The 20,830-nt window shown below is 57.4% G+C and overlaps 12 protein-coding genes across 12 annotated transcripts; 5 read left to right on the forward strand and 7 right to left on the reverse strand.

Moving 5' to 3' along the window:
- Nucleotides 1-187: 187 nt before the first annotated feature.
- Nucleotides 188-633, reverse strand: SCHCODRAFT_02626224 (uncharacterized protein). The gene is made up of 2 exons (XM_050345334.1): nucleotides 480-633; nucleotides 188-428 (listed from the first exon to the last, which is right to left on the reverse strand). Exons 1-2 carry the CDS (start codon nucleotides 566-568, stop codon nucleotides 338-340), a joined length of 180 nt encoding a protein of 59 aa, XP_050200080.1. The 5' UTR covers nucleotides 569-633; the 3' UTR covers nucleotides 188-337.
- On the forward strand, nucleotides 593-3,217 carry SCHCODRAFT_02292327 (uncharacterized protein). Its single transcript, XM_050342295.1, has 8 exons — nucleotides 593-1,019; nucleotides 1,070-1,084; nucleotides 1,133-1,394; nucleotides 1,446-2,007; nucleotides 2,057-2,558; nucleotides 2,611-2,823; nucleotides 2,879-2,951; nucleotides 3,004-3,217. Exons 1-8 carry the CDS (start codon nucleotides 831-833, stop codon nucleotides 3,063-3,065), a joined length of 1,878 nt encoding a protein of 625 aa, XP_050200081.1. The 5' UTR covers nucleotides 593-830; the 3' UTR covers nucleotides 3,066-3,217.
- A 220-nt stretch (nucleotides 3,218-3,437) lies between these two features.
- On the forward strand, nucleotides 3,438-5,019 carry SCHCODRAFT_02626228 (NAD(P)-binding protein). Its single transcript, XM_003032151.2, has 7 exons — nucleotides 3,438-3,471; nucleotides 3,519-3,675; nucleotides 3,735-4,016; nucleotides 4,069-4,143; nucleotides 4,198-4,461; nucleotides 4,546-4,825; nucleotides 4,887-5,019. The coding sequence occupies exons 2-6, from the start codon at nucleotides 3,580-3,582 to the stop codon at nucleotides 4,783-4,785; spliced, it is 957 nt and encodes a 318-aa protein (XP_003032197.1). The 5' UTR covers nucleotides 3,438-3,471; nucleotides 3,519-3,579; the 3' UTR covers nucleotides 4,786-4,825; nucleotides 4,887-5,019.
- Nucleotides 4,824-5,764, reverse strand: SCHCODRAFT_02626233 (uncharacterized protein). The gene is made up of 2 exons (XM_003031703.2): nucleotides 5,704-5,764; nucleotides 4,824-5,647 (listed from the first exon to the last, which is right to left on the reverse strand). The coding sequence occupies exons 1-2, from the start codon at nucleotides 5,725-5,727 to the stop codon at nucleotides 4,934-4,936; spliced, it is 738 nt and encodes a 245-aa protein (XP_003031749.1). The 5' UTR covers nucleotides 5,728-5,764; the 3' UTR covers nucleotides 4,824-4,933.
- Nucleotides 5,765-6,066: 302 nt separating this feature from the next.
- Nucleotides 6,067-6,780, reverse strand: SCHCODRAFT_02503888 (uncharacterized protein; the record flags this gene model as incomplete). Its single annotated transcript, XM_003031702.1, has 4 exons — nucleotides 6,067-6,175; nucleotides 6,226-6,347; nucleotides 6,399-6,479; nucleotides 6,529-6,780. The coding sequence occupies 4 exons, from the start codon at nucleotides 6,778-6,780 to the stop codon at nucleotides 6,067-6,069; spliced, it is 564 nt and encodes a 187-aa protein (XP_003031748.1).
- A 1,075-nt stretch (nucleotides 6,781-7,855) lies between these two features.
- Nucleotides 7,856-9,209, reverse strand: SCHCODRAFT_02626239 (uncharacterized protein). Its single transcript, XM_003031701.2, has 4 exons — nucleotides 8,533-9,209; nucleotides 8,395-8,475; nucleotides 8,220-8,341; nucleotides 7,856-8,169 (listed from the first exon to the last, which is right to left on the reverse strand). Exons 1-4 carry the CDS (start codon nucleotides 8,779-8,781, stop codon nucleotides 8,061-8,063), a joined length of 561 nt encoding a protein of 186 aa, XP_003031747.1. The 5' UTR covers nucleotides 8,782-9,209; the 3' UTR covers nucleotides 7,856-8,060.
- A 269-nt stretch (nucleotides 9,210-9,478) lies between these two features.
- SCHCODRAFT_02748684 (uncharacterized protein) lies at nucleotides 9,479-10,903 on the reverse strand. The gene is made up of 4 exons (XM_003031700.2): nucleotides 10,304-10,903; nucleotides 9,921-10,248; nucleotides 9,748-9,869; nucleotides 9,479-9,698 (listed from the first exon to the last, which is right to left on the reverse strand). Exons 1-4 carry the CDS (start codon nucleotides 10,496-10,498, stop codon nucleotides 9,642-9,644), a joined length of 702 nt encoding a protein of 233 aa, XP_003031746.1. The 5' UTR covers nucleotides 10,499-10,903; the 3' UTR covers nucleotides 9,479-9,641.
- SCHCODRAFT_01171595 (uncharacterized protein) lies at nucleotides 10,683-12,387 on the forward strand (the record flags this gene model as incomplete). Its single annotated transcript, XM_003032150.2, has 3 exons — nucleotides 10,683-10,847; nucleotides 11,617-12,180; nucleotides 12,253-12,387. 3 exons carry the CDS (start codon nucleotides 10,683-10,685, stop codon nucleotides 12,385-12,387), a joined length of 864 nt encoding a protein of 287 aa, XP_003032196.1.
- A 344-nt stretch (nucleotides 12,388-12,731) lies between these two features.
- SCHCODRAFT_01213067 (uncharacterized protein) lies at nucleotides 12,732-13,640 on the reverse strand (the record flags this gene model as incomplete). Its single annotated transcript, XM_050341258.1, has 3 exons — nucleotides 13,455-13,640; nucleotides 13,191-13,397; nucleotides 12,732-13,123 (listed from the first exon to the last, which is right to left on the reverse strand). Exons 2-3 carry the CDS (start codon nucleotides 13,213-13,215, stop codon nucleotides 12,732-12,734), a joined length of 417 nt encoding a protein of 138 aa, XP_050200082.1. The 5' UTR covers nucleotides 13,216-13,397; nucleotides 13,455-13,640.
- Nucleotides 13,641-13,875: 235 nt separating this feature from the next.
- On the reverse strand, nucleotides 13,876-14,607 carry SCHCODRAFT_02626259 (uncharacterized protein). Its single transcript, XM_003031699.3, has one exon. The coding sequence runs from the start codon at nucleotides 14,569-14,571 to the stop codon at nucleotides 14,257-14,259; it is 315 nt and encodes a 104-aa protein (XP_003031745.1). The 5' UTR covers nucleotides 14,572-14,607; the 3' UTR covers nucleotides 13,876-14,256.
- A 590-nt stretch (nucleotides 14,608-15,197) lies between these two features.
- SCHCODRAFT_01094928 (PRMT5-domain-containing protein) lies at nucleotides 15,198-18,272 on the forward strand (the record flags this gene model as incomplete). Its single annotated transcript, XM_050341018.1, has 12 exons — nucleotides 15,198-15,507; nucleotides 15,558-16,008; nucleotides 16,041-16,257; nucleotides 16,304-16,567; nucleotides 16,618-16,661; nucleotides 16,711-16,833; nucleotides 16,904-17,079; nucleotides 17,137-17,247; nucleotides 17,302-17,448; nucleotides 17,498-17,573; nucleotides 17,625-17,748; nucleotides 17,886-18,272. 12 exons carry the CDS (start codon nucleotides 15,198-15,200, stop codon nucleotides 18,270-18,272), a joined length of 2,430 nt encoding a protein of 809 aa, XP_050200083.1.
- Nucleotides 18,273-19,533: 1,261 nt separating this feature from the next.
- SCHCODRAFT_02626267 (uncharacterized protein) lies at nucleotides 19,534-20,642 on the forward strand. The gene is made up of 5 exons (XM_003032148.2): nucleotides 19,534-19,694; nucleotides 19,752-19,771; nucleotides 19,821-19,971; nucleotides 20,023-20,169; nucleotides 20,221-20,642. Exons 1-5 carry the CDS (start codon nucleotides 19,630-19,632, stop codon nucleotides 20,411-20,413), a joined length of 576 nt encoding a protein of 191 aa, XP_003032194.1. The 5' UTR covers nucleotides 19,534-19,629; the 3' UTR covers nucleotides 20,414-20,642.
- Nucleotides 20,643-20,830: the final 188 nt, after the last annotated feature.

Consider the following 20,830-nt stretch of genomic DNA (forward strand, 5'->3'; position numbering starts at 1 on the left):
CCTTCGGCAGACGTCGATACTGCTCCGCTGATTGCGCGCTGGTCACCCCTTAGGGCTCGTCGCAGTGAACGCCTGCGCAACTATGGCCGCTCACTGCAGTAGGTCGACAAGGCCTAGATGGGAAGCCGATCTGGGGCCAGGTCGAGTCGAGCGCACATACGCCGCCTTGCAGCACTTGCCACGTCTTCTCTTGCGCTCTCATCGCTGACTCCGAATTACCCTGCTGTCCGTCCATTTACCTCTTGTACAGATCGCCTCGTCGCCCAGGTCGCTTTCCGCGCAATTCGCAGCAGCATTTGCTGAGCGACGCCAGGAGATGGCATCGGTGGCAGCGCCTCTACCCGTCGTACACTGCGCAAATCCTGCTTGCGAAAAAATGGTCGATATGTCGGCTTGCGCCAGGACTCGAACGGACGCCTATACCATATGTGAGTAAGGATTCTGCCCTCTTTCGTGTACTCATGGACATCGCATTGTAGATGTCGTAGGATCCGCTGACGCGCCTGTACGCTTCATGGAGTTCGAAGTGGTGTAACGTCAATTGTCGATGTCCTCCATTATCTTGCATCGTGATCAAGCACTTGCGGCTTGGAACGGGCGACGATTTTTGAGCGGGAAGTAGCAGGAAGCTTATTGCCGTGATTCCACGGAAAACGCAGGCTCGTCGCATCGAGTAACATCCGCGACTCTGGCTTCCAAGCGCCTGCTTAAGCGCCCAAAGAACCCAAGTAACCTTACGCAAGCAATCGTGACATCCGCGCATCGGTCCAGCTACTTATATTGCAGGTCTTCGAACAGCCCGTGTGCGGCCACACTCGCTTGCGTTCCCAATGGACTTCGCTACTGTGCTGCGCGGGATCTTCCCCGACCCTCAATATATCCCAAAAGTCTTGGCGATGATGTTTGAAGATCGACGCCGCCAACTGTACTCCTCTCCCCCGTCAGTATCGCGAGTCGCGGGTTGCAGCAATCCAAAATGCGTAGGCCAACACAGTACAACGATCAAAGTGTGCTCGAAGGTAAGCGCTTTCACTCGTCATGCTTCCGTCTGTTCACTGAATCTCTTTAGTGCAAACTGGTCAAGGTATGACTTCCCTTCACAAGTCATCACTGATCCGAACGGCTCACGTAGTATTGCTCGAGGCCGTGTCAAGTGGCTCATTGGCCGACGCATAAAGTGGACTGCAATAATCCGTATAACGAAACGACTTGGCAGCCCGGGTGGCTGAACGACCGACGCGTACCAGCCTGGGTCACTGCAGGACCATCGCATTCTTTATTCGGGAGCACAGGCCAATATCTCTGGGGCAATGTGCCCGCCATTGACTGTATGGGCGCGGTTATGCAGGAGGGGGCCGCCGTCTCCTGTCGAGATTTGAATATTTGCTTTGCTGGTGTGTGACCATCATGTAGACCTTGTCGCACTGCGCTGATCATTCCCTCAGCCTCCGGAGATATTCGCAACCTCGTCAGCACCGTCAATGGCCTTCCGGACGACTACTCGGGGACATGCCGTATTCTCATCAACGATAGCAGCCCATGCGTCACCACCCGCAACCTCCTCATTCTTTACGCATTGCTTCGTGCAGGCCGCCCAATCGAAGACGCTGCCGAGTCAGCTCTGCACCTCTGGTACTCCGCCATTCTACGCCCTAGCGACGCAGCGGAGATGTACCTTTGCGCACAGCGTATCTACGGGGATATCCAATTGCAAGCCGACAACTTTGAGATACAGAGCGTCTACGATCTGCGCGGCGACGGGAAGCTTTACGCCAAACAGCCACTCGATGACATGGTCTCTATCCGTATGCTCATATCTACGCACGGCGCCGAAGAGGCCTTGGCCAGTATGCACGACACCATGCTTCATCCCTCGCGTATCGACTACCGCGACCGCTTCTTGGCCTCCCTACAGCCTTCCCATAGAACCGCATGGGCAAGGAACAAGAGAATCGGTGTCCTAGCGTCCTTCGCAGACGATACAAGTGACTTCACCGAGCCTAATCGGCACGTACCTTGACCGACGGTGATTGTTGTGGTTCTGACCGTCGTGCAGAACAATGTTCTCCCCGGACGGGCAGTGGATGACGCTGGATAGCGCTGATCAACTCCATGGCTGGCCTGTCCAAGACGTCCTCTTGTCCGGCCAGCGCAGCGGCCTTGCCCCGGCAGATGTCTACGGCTGCCTCTGTGTCCACGTCCGCGGCCAACTGATTGAGTTCGCGCGGCGCATGGAACGCTTCCGCATCGACATTCACGTGAGCCAGGCCGACGCCAGGGACCTCGCGGTCGATATTGTGCTCAACGCCTACGCGCCTCACTTTACGCCAGGTTGCTTCGATCGCATCGAGACGTCCAACGTCGCAGATTACATAGGCCTCGCTCGCGTCATCGACGACTGGGGCCCACTACTGAGTCGCCAGAATCAGGATGCCTCTCTGCTTGCGTACACTATGAACTGGCATGTGCAGCGGACTGACGTCCCGGCCACGGACCATTGCATGGCATCGAGCGAGGGTGCCAGGGATGTACAATTCGCGAGAACGGCCCGCGCTATGGTATGTGATGTTTTCGCTGCGCATTTATCTCTCACACTACCATCGCGTATAGGGCATCGATCTGGACCACATCATGACTAGGCAAGTCATGTCAATCATGTCGGGCGGGCTCATACTCCCGGAGGTGACGCTCTTCACGGAAAATATGGCCGCCTTCTGTGATACATCCACGGCATTCGAACGATGGCTCGACAAGCAAGGGGTGAAGCAAATCTCGGAGAAAAGAGGCCTACGTATGCGGCAGAGGAACCGTATCCATCCAAAGGTTCGTTCGAGCGGCAGCCTCCTCATTCTGTCCGATGCTTACTGGAACTTTGTAGAGGTTTGGTGCCAAGTTGGACGCTGGACCGAATGATGTGCCGGAAATGACCGAGGACACCTTCTACAACCTCTGTAAGAACTGGTTCATACCTTGCCATTCTCGTATATTGACAATCACACGAAGACAACCTAGGCGGCGCGTATGCACCTGTTCGTTTCTTGGAGTTCGAAGCTTGTCGGGATTGAGGTTGAGGCAAGTTAGAATGCTTGCCTTATAGCGCGTATATGTTCCCAACTCGGGGTTGTGATGGATAATCCCGAGTGAAATTTTGTTACTGGCTCTGTCTCAAGGCTCGAATACTAGGATTGACCTTGCTCAGAATCCCGTCGCAAATTGTCGATAAATCGAGCGGGAGCCTGCGCCACAAATACGAACATACAAAAGCCCGTCCGGTCCGCAATGTTCGTCAGCCTCCCCGCCGACTCGGTTCCTCTTCGTATCTGCCTTTGTAAGAAATCGAAATTCCCATGAGAAAATTGGCCACTTGCCCATGTCGTCGAAGAGTGCGAGGTTCATTTGGCCAATAGACGCGCTGACGATCACCTTCGGCTGGCCCCTAAAGTCTTAAATGGCGTCGGATCGCACCCGTGTGTGAGCATTTGTAAGCGGTTGGCGCGACCCGGCGCTTATGGCCACAGTATAAAAGGGCATGTGCGTTGAGGTTCTATAGAAACCCTCAGAACCCCCCTTTTACCCAAGATGTCCAACGAGAGCAAGCCCCGTGTTGTGGTACTCGGTGCCACTGGCAGAACCGGTACCAGTGTCGTCAATGGCCTGTTGAAGTTTGGAAACTTCGTACGTTCTCTCTTCCAACTTGGCGACCTTCGTAGTTGACGATATATCGATATCAATAGCGTGTCGCCGTGGTTGTGCGTTCGGCGACCAAGCCAGCCGTGGTCGACTTCCAGGAGCGCGGTGCGGAAGTGCTCGTGCACCCCGACCTGTCCAAGGCCTCGCATGACGAGCTGGTCACTCTTCTCAAGGGCACTGATATCTTGGTATCCGCGATTACTGCCTACCTCCTCGAGTCTCAGCGCCCTATATTCGCGGCGGCGAAGGATGCTGGCGTCAAGCGCGTCGTTCCCTGCGATTGGTCATCGCACGCGCCTCCTGGCGCAATGCTCCTGCAGGACATGGTAAGCCTCTTTTCCCCCAATCAAAGCTACGACATCGCCTAACATCTCGCAGAAATACGATATCCATAAGTACATTCGTGAACTCGGCATCGGCTACACCATCATCGAGGTCGGCATTTGGCTACAGGTAGATCTTTTCTCGCGACCGACTCCTTGACACCGTCCTCAAAATCACTTGTAGGCCCTTCTCCCCTACCCGCCTAAATACGCCGGCCAGTCCGGCATCGTCAAGCTCTCGCACACTTTCCACGAACCGGGCAACGTCCCCACCGCCGGCACCGACATCAACAACATCGGCGAATGGGTCGCGTTGATCCTGGCCGACCCGCGCACGCTGAACCAGACCGTGTTCGTCTGGGAAAACCAGGCGACGCAGAAGGAGCTTTACAAGCTGGCAGCAGCGAAGGGTGTGGACGTCGAGGAGTTGGACAAGGTGGTCACCAAGGTACGTGTCTCCTCCCGTCACAGTTCCTTGTTCTTTGTGGCTGGACCAACTCTTATCACCGGTCGCTGAAGCCTCGCCCTCCAGACCACCGACGCCAAGCTCAAAGCCGAGATCGACGAAAGCATCAAGGCCGGGAAGGAAGGCTTCGTGCCACGCGTGATGGGCGAATACGCCTACAGCATGTGGTACCGCGGCGACAACACGGTGGAGAGCGCAGTGCGGGACGGTGCGCTCGACGCGCGGAAGCTCTACCCCGACCACCCGGTGAAGAGCCTCGCCGAGTTCGCGCAGAACTGGTACCCGAACTTCTTGGTGCCGGCCTAGGGGAATGGTTGGGTAGCAGAATCGAGCATGGTACAAAACCCCTGTATTTGAAGGAAACAATGTATTTTACGCACCATGCAAGCAAAGAAATCGTGTACTAACGGGTGCAGCGCTTGCTCTCGAAATGCGGGAGTGTCATGCGTAACGACTATGACGACGACATCATCATCAACGTCTGCATATCCGGTATACACCCCTTCTCCCTCGTCAGGTAGTCGACGATATCCCGCGCGTCCGACTTGACCGCCACGCGCAGCATCTCCTTCGTCACCGGCGTCCGATCCTCCATCCGCCGCCGCTTCCCCTTCTGCGTGCCCCCCTCCCGCTCGAGCAGCATGCGCACCAGGGGCAAGTTCCGCTGCCGGATCGCCACCTGCACGGCCATGCCGTTCTTGTGCTTCGGCGACGCGCCGTGCTCGAGCAGAAAGGCGACGAGGGGTATGAACTGGGCATGGACGGCGCGCGTAAGCGCGTACCCGTGATGCGCATTGCAGTCTGGCGGGACAGGGAGACGGGCGATCATATGTCGCAGGAAGGGGAGGGGGTGGTGCCGATCGGTCCATTTTCGCCTCGATATCTTCGAGGGATCGAGGCCGCGGAAGAGGCGCTTGGGTAGCTCGGGCGGGCGTTGGGGTACGCGCTCTAGGATGGGGGCCTTGCAGACGATGTCGAGAACGGCCTCGGAGCAGACAGGATAGCGTAGCGCCCGCGTGAGGATCTCCGAGTCGCGGGAGGAGCAGACGCGGCCCATGAGGTATTGCGCCTGATAGGAGGCCGGCGCGCATTTGAAGACGGAGTGCAGTCGCTTGCACGTTAGGGGGAGGGCCGAGGAGAGCGAGAAGAGCTGGATCTCGTACAGCAGCTGCCGCGGCGTTGCGTGAGTTTCGAGACTTGACAAGCTTGAGAGACCGCCCGCACTTCTACAGGGAGAGTATCCAGCATTTTGTGCCCCGCCTTGCGTTCGAGGTCAACTATGGAGGTGTGAGATAGAGCAGAGTGTGCTCGTCGTGACCATCGAGCGTCTTGACGAGGATGGGCGCTTGGCAGCGGGGGGGATGATGGTGCGGTTCAAGAGTGACCGATCGATACGCCCGGAAATCATATCACTCGGACCCACAAGTACAAACACACAATTATATCGTGAAGGCGTAAGCGAATGGTATGATAATGTACATTCCCAATCGTAAGCAAAAGTCCAGAGATGTACGTCAAGTCCAAAAAGTACATTCATTGTAGAGATCGTCAGGGTATGCGCCCTATACTAGGACGAGGTCGAGTCGTTTAACCGTAGTGGAGGAAGTCATCGAAGTTGGTGTAGGGGATGGTCTCGCCGGTCTTCGTCCAGTCGAGAAGGGGTTGCCAGCCCTCGGAGAGGAGGGTGTCGACGCTGCTGTAGAGGGGTTAGCATCATTCAGAGATCACGACAAAAGTGCGACGAACCTCGGCCAGTCGCCAGACCCGATGTCACTCAGGGTACCGTAGATGAAGTCGATGTAGTTCTGCTGCGTGATGGGGCAGCCGTTGGGCTGCCACGCGCAGTCACCGACGATACCGGCGTAGATCTGCAGGCGTCGATGAGAAACTGGGACGCGCAATTAACTAATCAGACTCACGTTGTAGTCCAGGTGCGGCTCTTGCCAAATGCAGGTGAGGTTCTGGTTATCGCAGCTCAGAACGTTCTGCAAGTTCTCCGGCTGAAGGTTTGGTTAGCTACAGATTTGCCAGCACTGAAAACCGACGTACCCCGATCTTGAGGCTGCTGGTAGCGAGAGCGACGCATGGCTTGGAGGCCCAGAGGTTGCCGGTGCCACCGAGCGCGGTAGGGTCGTTGCGGCACGCGGTGTAGAGGTTAGCCTGGTAGGGCGCCACAGGGACATAGCCGCCCCAGCCGTGGATACCACCGTAGCAGTTATCGACGTTGTTGCAGTCCTGCTCTGCAGGCGCGGCGAGCACGACCGCGGCAGAGAGGGCAGACGCAACGAGAGCAAGCTTCATGGCGAAGAGGTGATGATGAGGTAGGGGGAGGTGGTGAGAGTAGGTACTGGACGGTGAGTCGAAGGAGTACTGTGAGGAACTCGATGGGTCTCCCTACCCCCGTATTTATACTTACCTGATACCGACGTCGATTTCGGAAGATTTCCGCGCCTGCCTCGACATCTGCCGGCTCGAGAGGCCAATGAAAGAATCGGCGGTGGCGATGCCGGGCCAGGCGACGTCGTCGAGCATCGTGACTGGCGGGGAGCGGTCACCGTCGTTTCGCCTTCGTCAAACATGCTCTTGTCAGCTCTCAGGCCTGTTCCTTGTTCCGCAAGTTGCCGCAGAGCTACCCAGAAGGATATCATGTGCCCAAAAGGAACAAATCGAGCAGAAAGCGGTGTCTTGCAGCCTTCCTGACCGCATGAAGAAGAGAAAGCCCTGTCCCATGTAAATCGAGCCTTTCCCGTGTAAATCAAGAACAATACAGAGATCGTCACGTACCGAGGTCATTGTACTATTTACAGTCCAGCGCTGTAGCCGGAGCTGAAGACTGGTCGACGGAGGATTGTGCATGCGCTGCAAGGCCCGATGAGTATCGGAACGACGCTGTCGACGTATAAGATCCAGGGCCTACGGCACAAAGCTGTGCGGTTCAACACGATCATCGTGCAGCGTCTATACGACCGGTATGACCGGTTCAAAGCAGTCACTGCCAGTGGCTAGCCTTCGCGTGGAGCCATTCGTGTCATATTTCTCTGATCAAAGCTCTTCGCAGCTTGTACCCGAAGCTGGGTGTCAGAAAGAGTCGCGAGGATCGGAATTGCAATGTGCGTCAGTGTCAATTCGCTGTACTGACTTCAAAGCAAGTTCTGCCCTCAGGCGTTAGGTCTCGCTGTAGTGAATCTTCGGAAGAGCTTGACCTCGCTCGGCCGTGGCCATCTGCCCCGAGTACCACGATTCAATAACCGTCCTGGCGGATGAGAAGGATGACCATATGTCACGCGTCACATATCCCCGAGAGCCGTCTATCGCTCTCGGCATTTCCCGGCCATGGGTCTATAGGAATCAAAGAGCTGACCAGACCTCGAAGAAGTAGAGCGCAAGTTGATTATTACACGGTCGTTAGCTATGACTGATGGTGAAGAAGTGGTCGAATGGTATAGTAGAGTAATGTCACAAATCGTCAGTACAAGTCCGGAGTGTACGTGAAGTCCACTGGCAAAAAGTTCGTTCATGGTAGATATCGTCAAGGTGGGTGCCCCATGCTGGGACACCTGACTAGAGTCGAGTCCAATCGATTAACCGTAGTGCAGGAAGTCGTCGAAGTTCGTGTAGGGAATGGTGTCGCCGGTCTTGGTCCAGTCGAGGAGGGCTTGCCAGCCCTCGGTGAGCAGGGTATCGACGCTGCTGCAGGAACGTTAGCATGGATCGGAAGATACCAAAAAGACGTAACGAACCTCGGCCAATCGCTGGATCCGATCTCGCTTAGAGTACCGTAGATGAAGTCAATGTAATTCTGCTGGGTGATAGGGCAGCCATTAGGCTGCCACGCGCAGTCGCCGACAATACTGGCGTAGAGCTATGGACGTTCGTCAGCAGAAGTGCTACGCGTCAATGAGTGGTCCAACTCACATTGTAGTCGAGGTGGGGCTCCTCCCAGATGCAGGTGAGGTTCTGGTGGCCGCAGCTCGCTAGGTTCTGAACGGTCTCGGGCTAGTGTATTGATTAGACGCGGTCGAAAAGGAGAAGGAGAAGATGGATGGCACGCACCCCGATCTTGGTGTCACTGACGGCGACCGCAACGCATGCCTTGGTGCCCCAGAGGTTACCGGTCCCGCCGACAGCGTTGTCATTGTAGCGGCAGGCATCCATGAGATTGCCCTGATAGGGCTCGTAGTGGATGAATCCGCCCCAGCCGTGCACGCCGGCGTAGCAGTTAGCACCGTTATTGCAGTACTGCTCGGCGGGGGCAGCGAGCGCAACCGCGGAGAGGGCAGATACAGCGAGTGCGAGCTTCATGGCAGAGAGATGAGAAGGTGATAAGAGATGATGAGTGTAAGTACTAGACGGGAGTCGAGAGAGTACTGTGGGGAATACAACGGACGCTCCCGCCCAAGTATTTATACCTGACCCCGAGACCAGGTCGATTCCGGCACCTTGCCGTACCTACGTCGACGTTGACATGATCCGGCTAGAGGCGTCCAATAGAGAAAGGGCGGTGGGCCAGACAGCAACGTCGAGCATGGCCAGCGGGGAAAAGTGACCATCGTTTCAACTTTATTGATCCTGCCCTTCACAGTTCAATGGGCGTGTTCCTTGTGCCTTCCTGCCGCGAAGCGATGCTGTGACCAGAAGACGAGGATGTGCGAAGCTAGAACAAAAGACTTTCGGCTGTAAGAAGGGGCCGCCGACCGTGGACATGCATTGCAGTGCTTGTCGAATTCCGGATCGACGGACGCTGACGAACCAGGTCAAGGGCCTACGGCGCGTTACAGTGGCTGTGCGATTGATTTTGTCACACCGTGACGTTTGCGGCAACCTCCGGAGCACAAGACTAGCGACGTGGACAATTACCGGCTTCCAGTGTTGGGATTCCAAGGACGTTGCCTCATTACAGGCCACGACGACGCGACCACGGCGACTGAGGGACAGTCACGCATGACGGATTATGGCTCTCCTACGATTCTGTATCAAGAGCAGTCCACTGAGGAGACGCTCTGGGGGTACGTGCGATTCCTGTTACAGCGCATTTTCTATCCCACAGATCATTCGGACGAGCATATGCACTATATCAAGTCATATACACGTATCGCTAACACACGGGTATTCCATACAAATACAGTCCGATTTCCAAGGTCCGATATTATGCTACAAGACATCTACTTCGAGTTCAGCCACTTGCCGAGCCCAAGGCTGTTGTAGATCTTGTCCAAGCCCTGCAAATAGCGTCAGACAAATGGATCAAGAACAGGCTGCTTCACGCACGGTCGCAGCAACAATGCCCTTGAACAAGCTGTCGAGGCCAAGGCCGCTGAGCAGCCTCCCTACGAGGTTGAGCACGCCGGCGAGCAGAATTGCGACACCGCCGACAATCTGCGTGAGTGGTTCTGCAAGGAGTGTCAGCGCTCTCCCATGTTCATTCATCAGAAAGAACTCACGGCCAAGGGCATCCAGCAGCGGGCCAAGATCCTTCTTCGCCTTCGGGTAGTGCTCGAGCTTCTCGCGCGCCCACTCGATGGTGCCGCCGACCTCCTCGACAAGCACCTTGAGCGCCTCTGCCAGCCGCTGCTCCTCGGGAGTCGCGCGGTGGTCCGCCTGATGGCGCTTGGCGCGGCTGGCGAGGCGGCCGTCCGGATCGGCGCCCTTGATCTGCCCATTCGTCTCGTCGAGGATCTTCGTCGCCTGCTCGAGGAGCGGCTTGACCTGCTTCACAAGCTCGGGCTCCGAGCGGTCCTCCTCCTTCTGGGCGTCCATGTTCTCGATGTGCTTGGAGGCGATGTCAGAAGGCAAGCAGGATGATGCGAAGACGGCGGCAACATACCTTGCGAATCATCTTACAGATGGGAACCGTCTTCTCGTTTGCGTTCTCAATGATCGACGAAAGACGGTTGGCGAGCTCCTTGTCGGCTTTCTGCTGATCGGGTGTGCGCTCGTCGACGGACGACCCGGCATCGGAAGAGCCATCGTTCAGCACGTCGAGGTGCTGGCGGCTCTCTTGAGGATCGATGTGCGACATGGTGGGTGTTTGAGTGGAGAGTTCGTAGAGTTATCAGCGGAATTTGGAAAGCTCAGAGTGCGCAGGATACGACTGTATCGCGGGTCCTGAATGGTGGGAGAGTGGGAGGGAAATGACGACTTGTATGCCCAAACCGGCGTCTTTTATAGGCAGCCATACAGTGAGACGGAGGAGAGGTGAGATCATGGTTGACGCTACTGACGTCCTGGGCACCCAAAAGGCGCACAAAGCGTTATCCCGCCTCTCGTACCTTGACGACCACCTCACAGCCAATCGAGACCCTCTTCGACGACATGCAGGCGGTGTTGAGGAGACTGCAGACCCCAGTAAGCTCCAAGGCAGACGTCAGGTCAGTACAGCGTTTTCGGAAAACCTTGTCATGGACGAACTTTTTTCGTGAGCTGTCCCAAAAACCCAAAACACGAAACTCGTGGGAACGGCTGCGTAGTTCCTGGCTGGCGCACTGCGCCAAGCTGACTTCGTCGACGGTGCGTAGAGTCCCCAGGCGTCGCTGGCGGGCTTCCCGACGCCGCCGGAGACGATTGAAGGTCATCTGGCCGCCGGAAAAGCCGCGAAATGGACGTCAGAGCGTCGTCCGGTGCAGAGGCCGCCCTTGGGTCACCGCTTGAGAGCCACAGAGCGGCTGAGTCCTTCACTGCTCCCGTCGACGTTGGGCTTGGCATTCCCGCCCCACGAACCTCAAGGCGCCCCTCAGGCAGGAAGTGAGCATCTATCTTTGGGTTTTTCTATTCTTAGGGTTTTTGGACGACGCTCAGAAAAAAGTTGCAGATGACAAGGGTTTCCGAAAACGCTGTAGTAGAGTCTCATAGTCCACCGCAACGTGCTCTGAGATGAATGAAGGCCATGGGAGTCCGCGCAGCGGTGTTGCCAAAGCCAAGTTCGAATTTCAACCGCGGGTCATGTGAGCGGAACCGGTCTGAGAGCACGCGAGCCGGCAATTTCCGATCACGGTTTCGCTTTGACCTGGCAACGAACTTCCCATCAGTTTTTGTGCTCTTCGTCTGTACGGCGAGCAGGGAGTTGTAAGTGCTCTCCCCCATCTCGGGAATGCAGTCGAATGCGTACTAGAGGAGGACGCTGACCGTTCCTGTATCCAGTGCACTCACTGCGCTTACGTCACCCTCGCCCCCAGCACCCACGTCCAAACATATCCAACACGCGCCGTATCCTCACCCACTGAGCTCATCTTCACGGTGGGGGTCTGGAGGAACATCGCCCTCGCGGCACGTCATAGCTCTGGGCGATTGAATCGCCAGCGCGCAATGGAATCTGAGGCAGGCCCCTCGTCGCCACGCGCGTCGGAGTATGACGCGCCACCGCCGAGTCCACCGTCCAAGCACGCGCGCAGCCCCTCTGCTGCACGGGCACCGAGCTCTCACTCGAGCACGCGGCGCGCCAATACGCGGTCACGTAGTCACGCGTCATCGGGAACTGCGTCGACGGGCACGACGACCACTCAGTCGAATACCACGGACGCAGCCCCGCCTCGCAGACGGCGACGACGTCGACGACAAGTACCTAGTCATGAGAGTAGTCGCGAAAGGGGAAAACGTCCCGAGAAGACGCAACCTGCCGTCGATGCTCGCACTCCAGGGAGTCCGCCTTCTTCCACACCTATCCTTGAAGAGAACGAAGACTGGCTTTGGGATGAGCAGCCGAAGGTTCGTCGGCCTCTGACGCATTGGTGTGGTCCTCTTTCTATACACTATATGCTGACCTCTTTTGCGCATCAGCTTCGCCTGGACGTAGACCTGGATGTTGACGTTCATCTTAAAGGTCAGGTGCGCGGCAAAATCCTCATGGCTATACTGTGCGCACCCCTCTATCTTGTCAAGCACATCACCTGCTTGCTTCTTTCTGTTGTATAATCGCCTAACATCACTCTTCGCAGCCCGCCAAAGTATATTCCTGGGTCGGAATCAGGTTCGCAGCGATGAAGACATCGATTGAGGTAACGAAGAACGTGGACATGGTACGACGGACAAAATTCTCGAATGGCTCGACTTGCGCTTGCTTTCTCTCCTTTCCTCTTCTATGGCATCATTTTGCCTCGACCTGACGCTTCTTCGCGTGGCCTTCGTATTCTCTGGTGCTATCGTAGCAGATACCCTTGCGAACTTTGGATTCTATCGTTATTTTGTAACACAAAAACCAACTGTAGACGACTCAACTACAACATTCATGGACCTCAAGCCTCGAATCTATAACCGCCTCATCTCGGTGCATCTTCGACGCAAGAAGCCGTCTGATCCTGCTTGGAGGTGCCTTTTTTCTCCGAACGACCAGCGCGACGACAACGCCGGCCGGGCGACGAAAGTACATACGGCGCGTAATTCCTCGTCGGCTGATTCGTGGGCATCCACCGTACGTTATCGTACCCCGATCTCGTCTGACCCGCCGACGAAGACGCCCCAACGTCAGCGACGATGGTCTCCGCGAACAGCGCCCCCTCCCCCCGCGCCGCCCGCGCATCGCGCTCCGCGGTCGCCCGCTGCTCCGCCTCCACCGCGCGCACAAATTCCACGCCGTGCAGGTGTCGGTGGCGCAACGCATTCGAGCGCGCGTTGAAGCGAGAGTCGCAGCCGGGGTAGCCGCATGCGAAGGCTAGGTGATAGGCGAGGTGTCAGGAAGTCGGATGTGCGGGCAGCAAGCGAGTAAGGGGAAGACGTACGCCGCAAATTGTTGTGGATGTTCATATGGGTGCTCAGCGAGCTCGGTCTGCTGGAGTTGATGGAGAGGAAGACGTGATAAATGTGACATACCTATGAAAGAATTTATGACAGACAAGGCATTTGTGGCCTGTACGCCTGCGCCTGCCCGTAGGCGAAGTAGAAGGTGATTGGTCGAATGGTATCGGAGGCATCGTCGTGATCTCAGGCTATGAGAGGCAAGCCTTCGTATAAGCAAGCGTACGGATAGTATTGGTTGCTAATACCTCAGTGGCGCCTGAAGCATCCTCGTCGAAAGATGTCGGTGACGTTACAAGTCGTGCAGTGTTACGCTGCTTGACTCGATAGCCAATCGGCTCCTGCTGGATTGCCATCGACATAGCAGATGGGGAAGCGTAGTCTCTGGAGCAGCCCTTGTGTCCTTGGATAGATTTTGGGTCGGAGACGTCCTCGAGAGGGAGTTGGTCGGTTGAGGGTCATGAACTGTGACTGCTGCAGACGTCGATGCACTGAACATCCACGTGAGCTTTCAAGTCGTCATGCTCTGGCAATTGGCCTCTTTTGGCAGCCTTTCGGCGCATCTAACTAGGCAAAACGCGACAAAGATCGACATACAGCCCAGTCTGATCACTGAGGCCACGTATCTTGAAAGCAGCGACTGGAATACGGTAGTACTCATCTAGCGCTACGGGGATACATTGAGTATTATCGTACTCGTACAGTATAGTATTCCATAGTAATACACGAGTTCGACGTTCGTGCGCACTTGGAGTATGTGTGTATGCATCTGGTGATATGCGTGTCCATCTGTATCTGCGGTTATGGCGTCGTAGCCCCGATAGTATGATTCTAGGTTATGTGAGATTTGGTGATGTAGTCGTGTCTTGTGTCGTCGAGATATTCCAAGAAATCAGAGCCCAAGAAATCAGAGCGAGAGTAGTCCCTATACTCGAACGCAGTTGGGAAGGAGTGCCTGCAAAATTGATTACTGAGCCCCGAGCTCGTTAGCATCCACTCCTCGAAGCCATATCCAGGTAGGGGCGCACCGATGATCCTACTGTATGCTCTTCATGGCTGATTGTCGCCCTTTGCTCCTCCTTCCTTGGGATCCCGAGGCTCCTGAGAAGGCGTCTCGTCTTTGTCTTTCCCCTGCCGGGAGAGAGAACCTGCCTTCCCATACACGCCCGTTGTCCGCAAGAATTGGGCAAGCGCAGAGATCCCCTTTGCCACGCCAAACATGGCGGACAGGGGGCCCGTAGGCACCTGCTGCTGCCGGGCGACAAGCTGCCCGCCCGTATCCCGCAGGGGACATTCCTCGCAAACCTCGTCCGGCGGATGGTCACGAACACAGGAAACCGGCCCCTGCGGGCTACTGGGCGGCATCGTCGAGAGTTAGGTGGCGGCGCGGTGCGCGCCCCTGCATGACGAGCTTTAAATATTCGCGAGCCAGGTCTGGAAGTGTTCATGCGCCAGAAGGATCTTCAGACGACTGGAGCCGTTCGCCGATGACGATAGGAGGCGAAGGCGGGGGTCGGGCGGGGCTGTTCCGTCCGGCGAGGACGAGGTGGCGCTGGCGTCGTCGTGAACATCCGCCGAGGTTCTAGAATCGATCGGTGGGGCTTGGACGGTCGTGAGACTCGGGAGGCGCAGGGAGCGCATACTGTTAGCGCGCTGTTCCGAAACAACGACGAGAGGTCTGCGAGCAGGCAGACGTCCAAGTTTTAGACACGCTGTAAGATGAGAGCAGCGCAGGAGAGGTGATCCTGGTCACGAGCGAGTCGCGAGTGCAGCCGGAGGCCTTGGCACCAGGTTCGCGAGAAACAAGCGCTTCCGCCAGTCCAAAGCAGTTCGGTAGAGCCTGGCTGAACACGGACAGAAGAGATGGAGGATCGAGACAAGGAGGACTATCCCATCATCAGGACGTGGGCGCCATCATCCTCGGCGGCGGCCATCACTGTCGATCTATCGCGGCTGGCGAGGCGCCTGCTTCTTCCTTCACCGCCGCGCCCATGGCATACGCACTTCTCGGATCTTTTGTGTCCGTGGACGACATCGCTCGAACACCGAGCGACAGCAAGCAGACGGGCGTCATCAAACTTGCAAACAGCATCCAGGATGAGGGCTACGATGTGCTCTGCCTTCCCCTCACCACCGATCGGTGGAAGAAGCGGTGGACGGAGACGTGCATCTCGTCGCTGGGGGAGGACGAGAGCAGCGGAGATCGCGATCGCGAGCAGCGCCTGGCGGACGAAAAGCGCGCCGAGGACTGGCGATCGCATCCCGCGTTCAAGCTCGATGAGGTGACGATGACACGGCTCGGTGAGTGTCAAGTTTGCATGTTCGACTCCTCTCTGTCAGACCCGCGACAGATGAAGCGCAGGGCGTTGTCGTCGTCGCGTCCGAATGGCTCGAGCTCGATGCCGCGGACGACTGGGTGCGCCACGACGCGGCGATCGCGCTGCAGCAGGAGCTCGCGTACGCCGCCTACCTCGGCATACAGAGCGTCATCATTCCTCGCCCTCGCAACCGCGAGCACGTCGCGTCGTACGCGCGTATCGTCAATGCCTGTCTCAAATCTGTCCCCTACGTCAACCTCTCCATCCGCCTGCCCATCTACGATCCCTCGAAGCTCGATGAGGGCATCCCCGCGTCGCCCTTCGTCCTTGGCCGCAGCCCGCGCATGTCCTCGTCGATGCCGGGCACACCGCAGCTGATGGTGTCGGAGGAAACGCGCTTGGCAGTGCCGCCGCGCGGGGGTGGTGGACCAGAGCGCGAGCTCAACACGACTTGGGAAATGTGGGACCTCATCCCGGACGATGTGTGACTACAACACGCGATTATCTCTAGGCAAGTATATTTACTGTTTGCTCATACAATAACTTACAGATCAACCTAGCCCTCGACCTCGCGCTTGCGCTGCCCTCGACCATAGGTGTCCTCAACCGCTGGTCCGCCGAGCCAGTCAGACACATATTCCTCCCCGCCTCCACCTTCATCGCAAACGCAAAGGGCTACCCTGTCCTCTCCAAAATCACCCAGTCCTTCCTGCGCGCCAGCATGACAGCGAGTGTCACTCTCTCTTCCACCCGACATAAACGCTAATGGCACTAGGCAGCATCAACCCACTATCATCCTCTCCGGCACGAAGGACGGCGTGCACGAGCGCGGAGGGGGCGCGGCGTACGTGCAGTACGTGCGCCACCTCGAGCGGACGAGCCCTGTGGTGCGCGCCACGGAGACGGAGGGCACGGTCGAGCACTTTGCGCAGGGATATCAGGATTATTTGCAGGCGCCGCTTCAGCCTCTGATGGATAACTTGCAAAGCGCGACGTACGAGACGTTCGAGCGCGATCCGGTGAAGTACCACCAATATGAGGAGGTTAGTCGAGGTACAATCCTGCTGTCCTTGTGCGCTGAAGATGTTTGTAGGCAATCTTCGCCGCAGTCTCCGACATGAAGGACGTCGAAAATTTGTGCGTACGGAAATCAACCGCCCTGTGAACATGGCTAATTCAGTCTCAGAACCATCTGCGTAGCCGGCGCAGGCCGCGGTCCCCTAGTAGCCCGCGCACTGAATGCCCTACAACGCGCCAAGAAGGACGCCAAAATAATTGCAGTGGAGAAGAACCCCAACGCCTTCGTAACGTGCGTCCTTCCCCGCTTCTCATCCGCCCTTCCACTCATCTTCGTATCCGTTCTTGCGCTCACCTCACAGCCTTCAACGCCGGCAGAGTGCGGAATGGGGCGACAAGGTCACACTGGTGTACGGCGACATGCGGGCTTTGGACGTGCCCGAGCCCGCAGATATTCTGGTCAGCGAGCTGCTGGGGTCCTTCGGGGACAACGAGCTCAGCCCGGAGTGCTTGGATGGCGCGCAGAGGTTTCTGAAGCGTGAGTGTAGTGGAAGCAAGGAAGTCGGCTTCAAGCTTACGACCTTCGGCCTTCTAGCGGACGGGATATCGATACCCTCTTCTTACACAGCGCATCTGGCACCGCTGTCGTCGGCGAAACTGTACAACGAGGCGCGCTCGGGAGCGTCGGCGGCTGGGAGCCCGGCAGGTGAGCCGCGCTTCCGAGTTGCTGAGTCGAACTGACCGATGGGGTCCTCTACAGGCCTCGAAACGCCGTATGTCGTGATGCTGCAGGCGGTGAACATATTGAGCGGCGATGGTTCTGGTGTAAGCGGTGCTTGCGGCTCGCGCATCCAGGAGTGTTGGTCATTTGACCATCCGCGGAGAGATGCGTTGCTGGACGAACGAGGTATGAAAAAAAGCTAATGGCTTACTCTGGTCCTAATGCGGTCTGATAGGTCTGCCATTGAGCAACAGCCATAACGTTCGAAGCGCGAAGTTGAAGTTCCACATACCGCATGCGGGGGTCATGCAGTACGTGCGTTTAACCGCGCAGCCGGTTCGTCAACCTAATGTCGCTAACAGCGGTCTCGCTGGCTACTTCGAAGCCGTGCTGTACGGCACCATCGGCCTGAGCATCCACCCCGAGCGCAAGGACCACGTCTCGAAGGACATGCTGAGCTGGTTCCCGCTATTCTTCCCGTTTAGGGTGAGTGATCTACGTCCGGTCTGGATTTGCGCTTGGCACCGCCTGCTCGACGGGCAAGGCTTCCCGCTGCGCCGTGGGGCGGTGCCCATTAGCGTGTCTCGCCAATGTTCAGTTGCCGCTCACACCATGATCTGCAGGAACCCCTCTACCTGCCCAGCAATTCCGAGCTGCACGTCTCCATCTGGCGACTGACCAACACGAAGCAAGTGTGGTACGAGTGGCACGCGGAAGCTTTCCTTGCCGTGCAGGCGATGGCGCCGCCCGGGCAGTGGCAGGGCCCGTCGCGCTCGTCGACGCTGGGCCTGCTCTCGCCGAGCCCGTCCGCGTTCGACATGCCGGTGCCCGCGAGCCCGCTCATCGACGCGGTGGACATGCCACCGTTCGGGTCGCCGAGCGAGGCGCCGGCGACGCCCGTGCGCGAGTCGAGCATCTTTAGGGCGCGCGCGGAGCCGTTGACCATGATCAAGATAGGGCAGACGAACCTGCACAATCCGGGCGGGAGGAGCAGCTGGATTGGGCTGTGAGTTTGGCGTGGCGTCCGTGGTGGCGTTTGGAATACAACTCCTCACTTTTCGCGGCTGACGCATGTGTGTAACATGTAATTAGTGCCATATAGCTGTTGTTTTGCATACAAGGTCTATCCTCTCCTTTCATATCGACGCGTTACGGTTGTTTTCTGAGGGATCAGTACAATCAAGCGGATGCCAAACTCGAAGTCGTCGATGGCAGTTCGCGACGAACACCTCAAACCACATGCTGGAGACGATGCCAGGAGCAGGCCAAGCCTACGCACCTCCCTTGTCCATATTCGGAAATGAGGGAAAGAGGATACAATATCCAAACGCCGGACAGATGTGTACCGACGACTCAAGGAGTGACCGTGAACCAAGGTTGCCGATGGAGAGCGGCAAATGCCGACGTCGGTACCGAGATCACCTGATCAGTTGAACTCACGGTTGGCATCTTGCACGACTTCCTTGTAGCACCTCCACGATTATGTCTGTACATGGAGCTACTGCCAGGTGTAGCTCTTGACTCTGCATACGTTGTCTGCACACTCTAACCGTCGACCCCACATCGGCTACAGTGGTTCATCCCTTTGGGTTGCTTTTGCGCGCGCGCGCTGTCCGTTGCTGCCCTTCAGAGAGGTCGAAGAGGCGAGCAGGGTTATAGGAACGATGAACCGCTCGTGAGCTACTCGGACGGAGGAGCGTTGAACGTTGAGCTACGACATCGCCGTGACACGGCAAGAGCTTCGGCGTTGAACCGGCGAGCAAGATGCCTCGTTGCAGCCTCGCGAAGCGCCTCGTTCAGATTTACCTGTGGGCTAGCCGTGTCAGATACAAGTAGGATAGCACTGCGTCGATGTTTGCCGGTTTTCTGTGAGAGAAAGATATTTGGCGAGTTGCCGAGCGCACTAGGCGGGAGTGGAAGGCCGTCATGGGGCTGCGTAGATCGTGACAAGCGGAATACAGAAGGCGCTGGGATGTAATCTTGGGTTATGCGAAGGGGCCGCGTGCCGGAGGAAGTACTTCGGGTTCCCGCCTTGGACAGTAAGTTGCGGTGAAGTTCAACTTTCATTTGGGTAGGTAGCTGGTGGGAACGGTCCGCGTGCTCGCAACAGCGGCCCTGGAGGCTGGGCAGGGTGTTGCCGAGGAGGCGCAACACCGCATCAGGCTGCAGCTGAAGAGCGCGATCGGTTGCTGTTCTTATCACGTGCGGGAGCTGAGTATGAAAATTGAAGTGGAGCTATAAAGGCAGGTGATACGCGCCGCAGTCGCCTCGTTGACTTCTTGTCGTCGTCTTCTTTCTCGAGTCCCCCCGCCTTAAAGCGCTCTTCGGTCGCATCCCTTCGCTCCTTCCCCGCCCACCTCAGCCACAATGAAGTTTCTCATCGCCGCTGCCTCGTTGATCGCCGCTGTGCAGGCGCTCACCATCAACACCCCGTGAGTCTGCAGCCCGCCGTTGCGAGGGTGTCCTGGAGCTGATCCTCTACTCGACAGGTCGGGCTTGACCGCATGCCGTACGCGCGCTTGATGCTCCGCAAATCGCCTTTCCTGACCCCCGTCCAGAGCCCTCGCTCCTTAGCTGGTCTGACGGCACCGCGCCGTTCTTCCTGACTATCCTCCCTGGCGGTCAGACTAGCGGTGCCCTCAAGTCATTCGACCAGACGGACGCGACCTCCATCACCTGGAACGTCGACATCGCCTCTGGCACCTCTATGTAAGCTGACCGGTTTGCTCCGCGGAGTGTCCTCGCTAACGCCGCGCGTAGCACGCTGTCGATCAAGGACAGCACGGGTAACATTGCGTACACCGATGCCGTCACCATCGCCAAGGGCAGCAACGAGGACTGCGTGAACGGCGATGCGACCGCGTCCGGCCAGACTGGCTCCGCCGCTGCGACCTCGGGTGGCTCCTCGTGCGTGCATTCTGTCGTGTGACATGTACGTTTTACTGATTTTACTTGCAGTGCCACCAGCGGCGGTAGCTCTGCCTCCACCACGAAGGCGAGCGGCTCCTCGAGCGGCGGCAGCGGCTCAAGCGCCTCCAGCACCGCGTCGAGCTCCGAGTCGAGCGGCTCCAACGCTGCCAGCGCACGCGCGTTCGCCGCCCCGGCCGGCCTCGCTGGTGTCCTCGGCCTCGTCGGCGCTGCCCTCTTCTAAGCGGCTCGGTAGTCCCGTACTTATCGAGTAGCTTACGCTTGTGCACGCCTTATCGCCCTACGCCTTAGCATCGGACACTACACCTTTCCTTTAGCCTCTGCGACCCGGACTCCCGTTTTATGCGTATGTTAGCACAAACTATTGCGAAAGGCTCAGGTCATCCGATGTGGGTGTGCATGGTATGTGAGAGGTCGGTCATGGAGGATTGAATAGAGCATTTATACCCTAATATTGGTCGTTCGACTTGATCTTGGTGAAACTTTGGGTGAAGGCTGTTTTGCTGAGGTCTCCGACAACATATGGACTGCGAGGTTGTCGTCGACGCTGTTGGCAATGCTGAGAGTCGCCGCGGCCGCGACCTGGAAGGTGTGAAACGTGTCCGTGGTGGTCCGAACGACCACGTGACCTTTCGCCTTT

This window comes from Schizophyllum commune (genome assembly GCF_000143185.2).
Source record: "Schizophyllum commune H4-8 unplaced genomic scaffold SCHCOscaffold_6, whole genome shotgun sequence".
NCBI lineage: Eukaryota > Fungi > Basidiomycota > Agaricomycetes > Agaricales > Schizophyllaceae > Schizophyllum > Schizophyllum commune.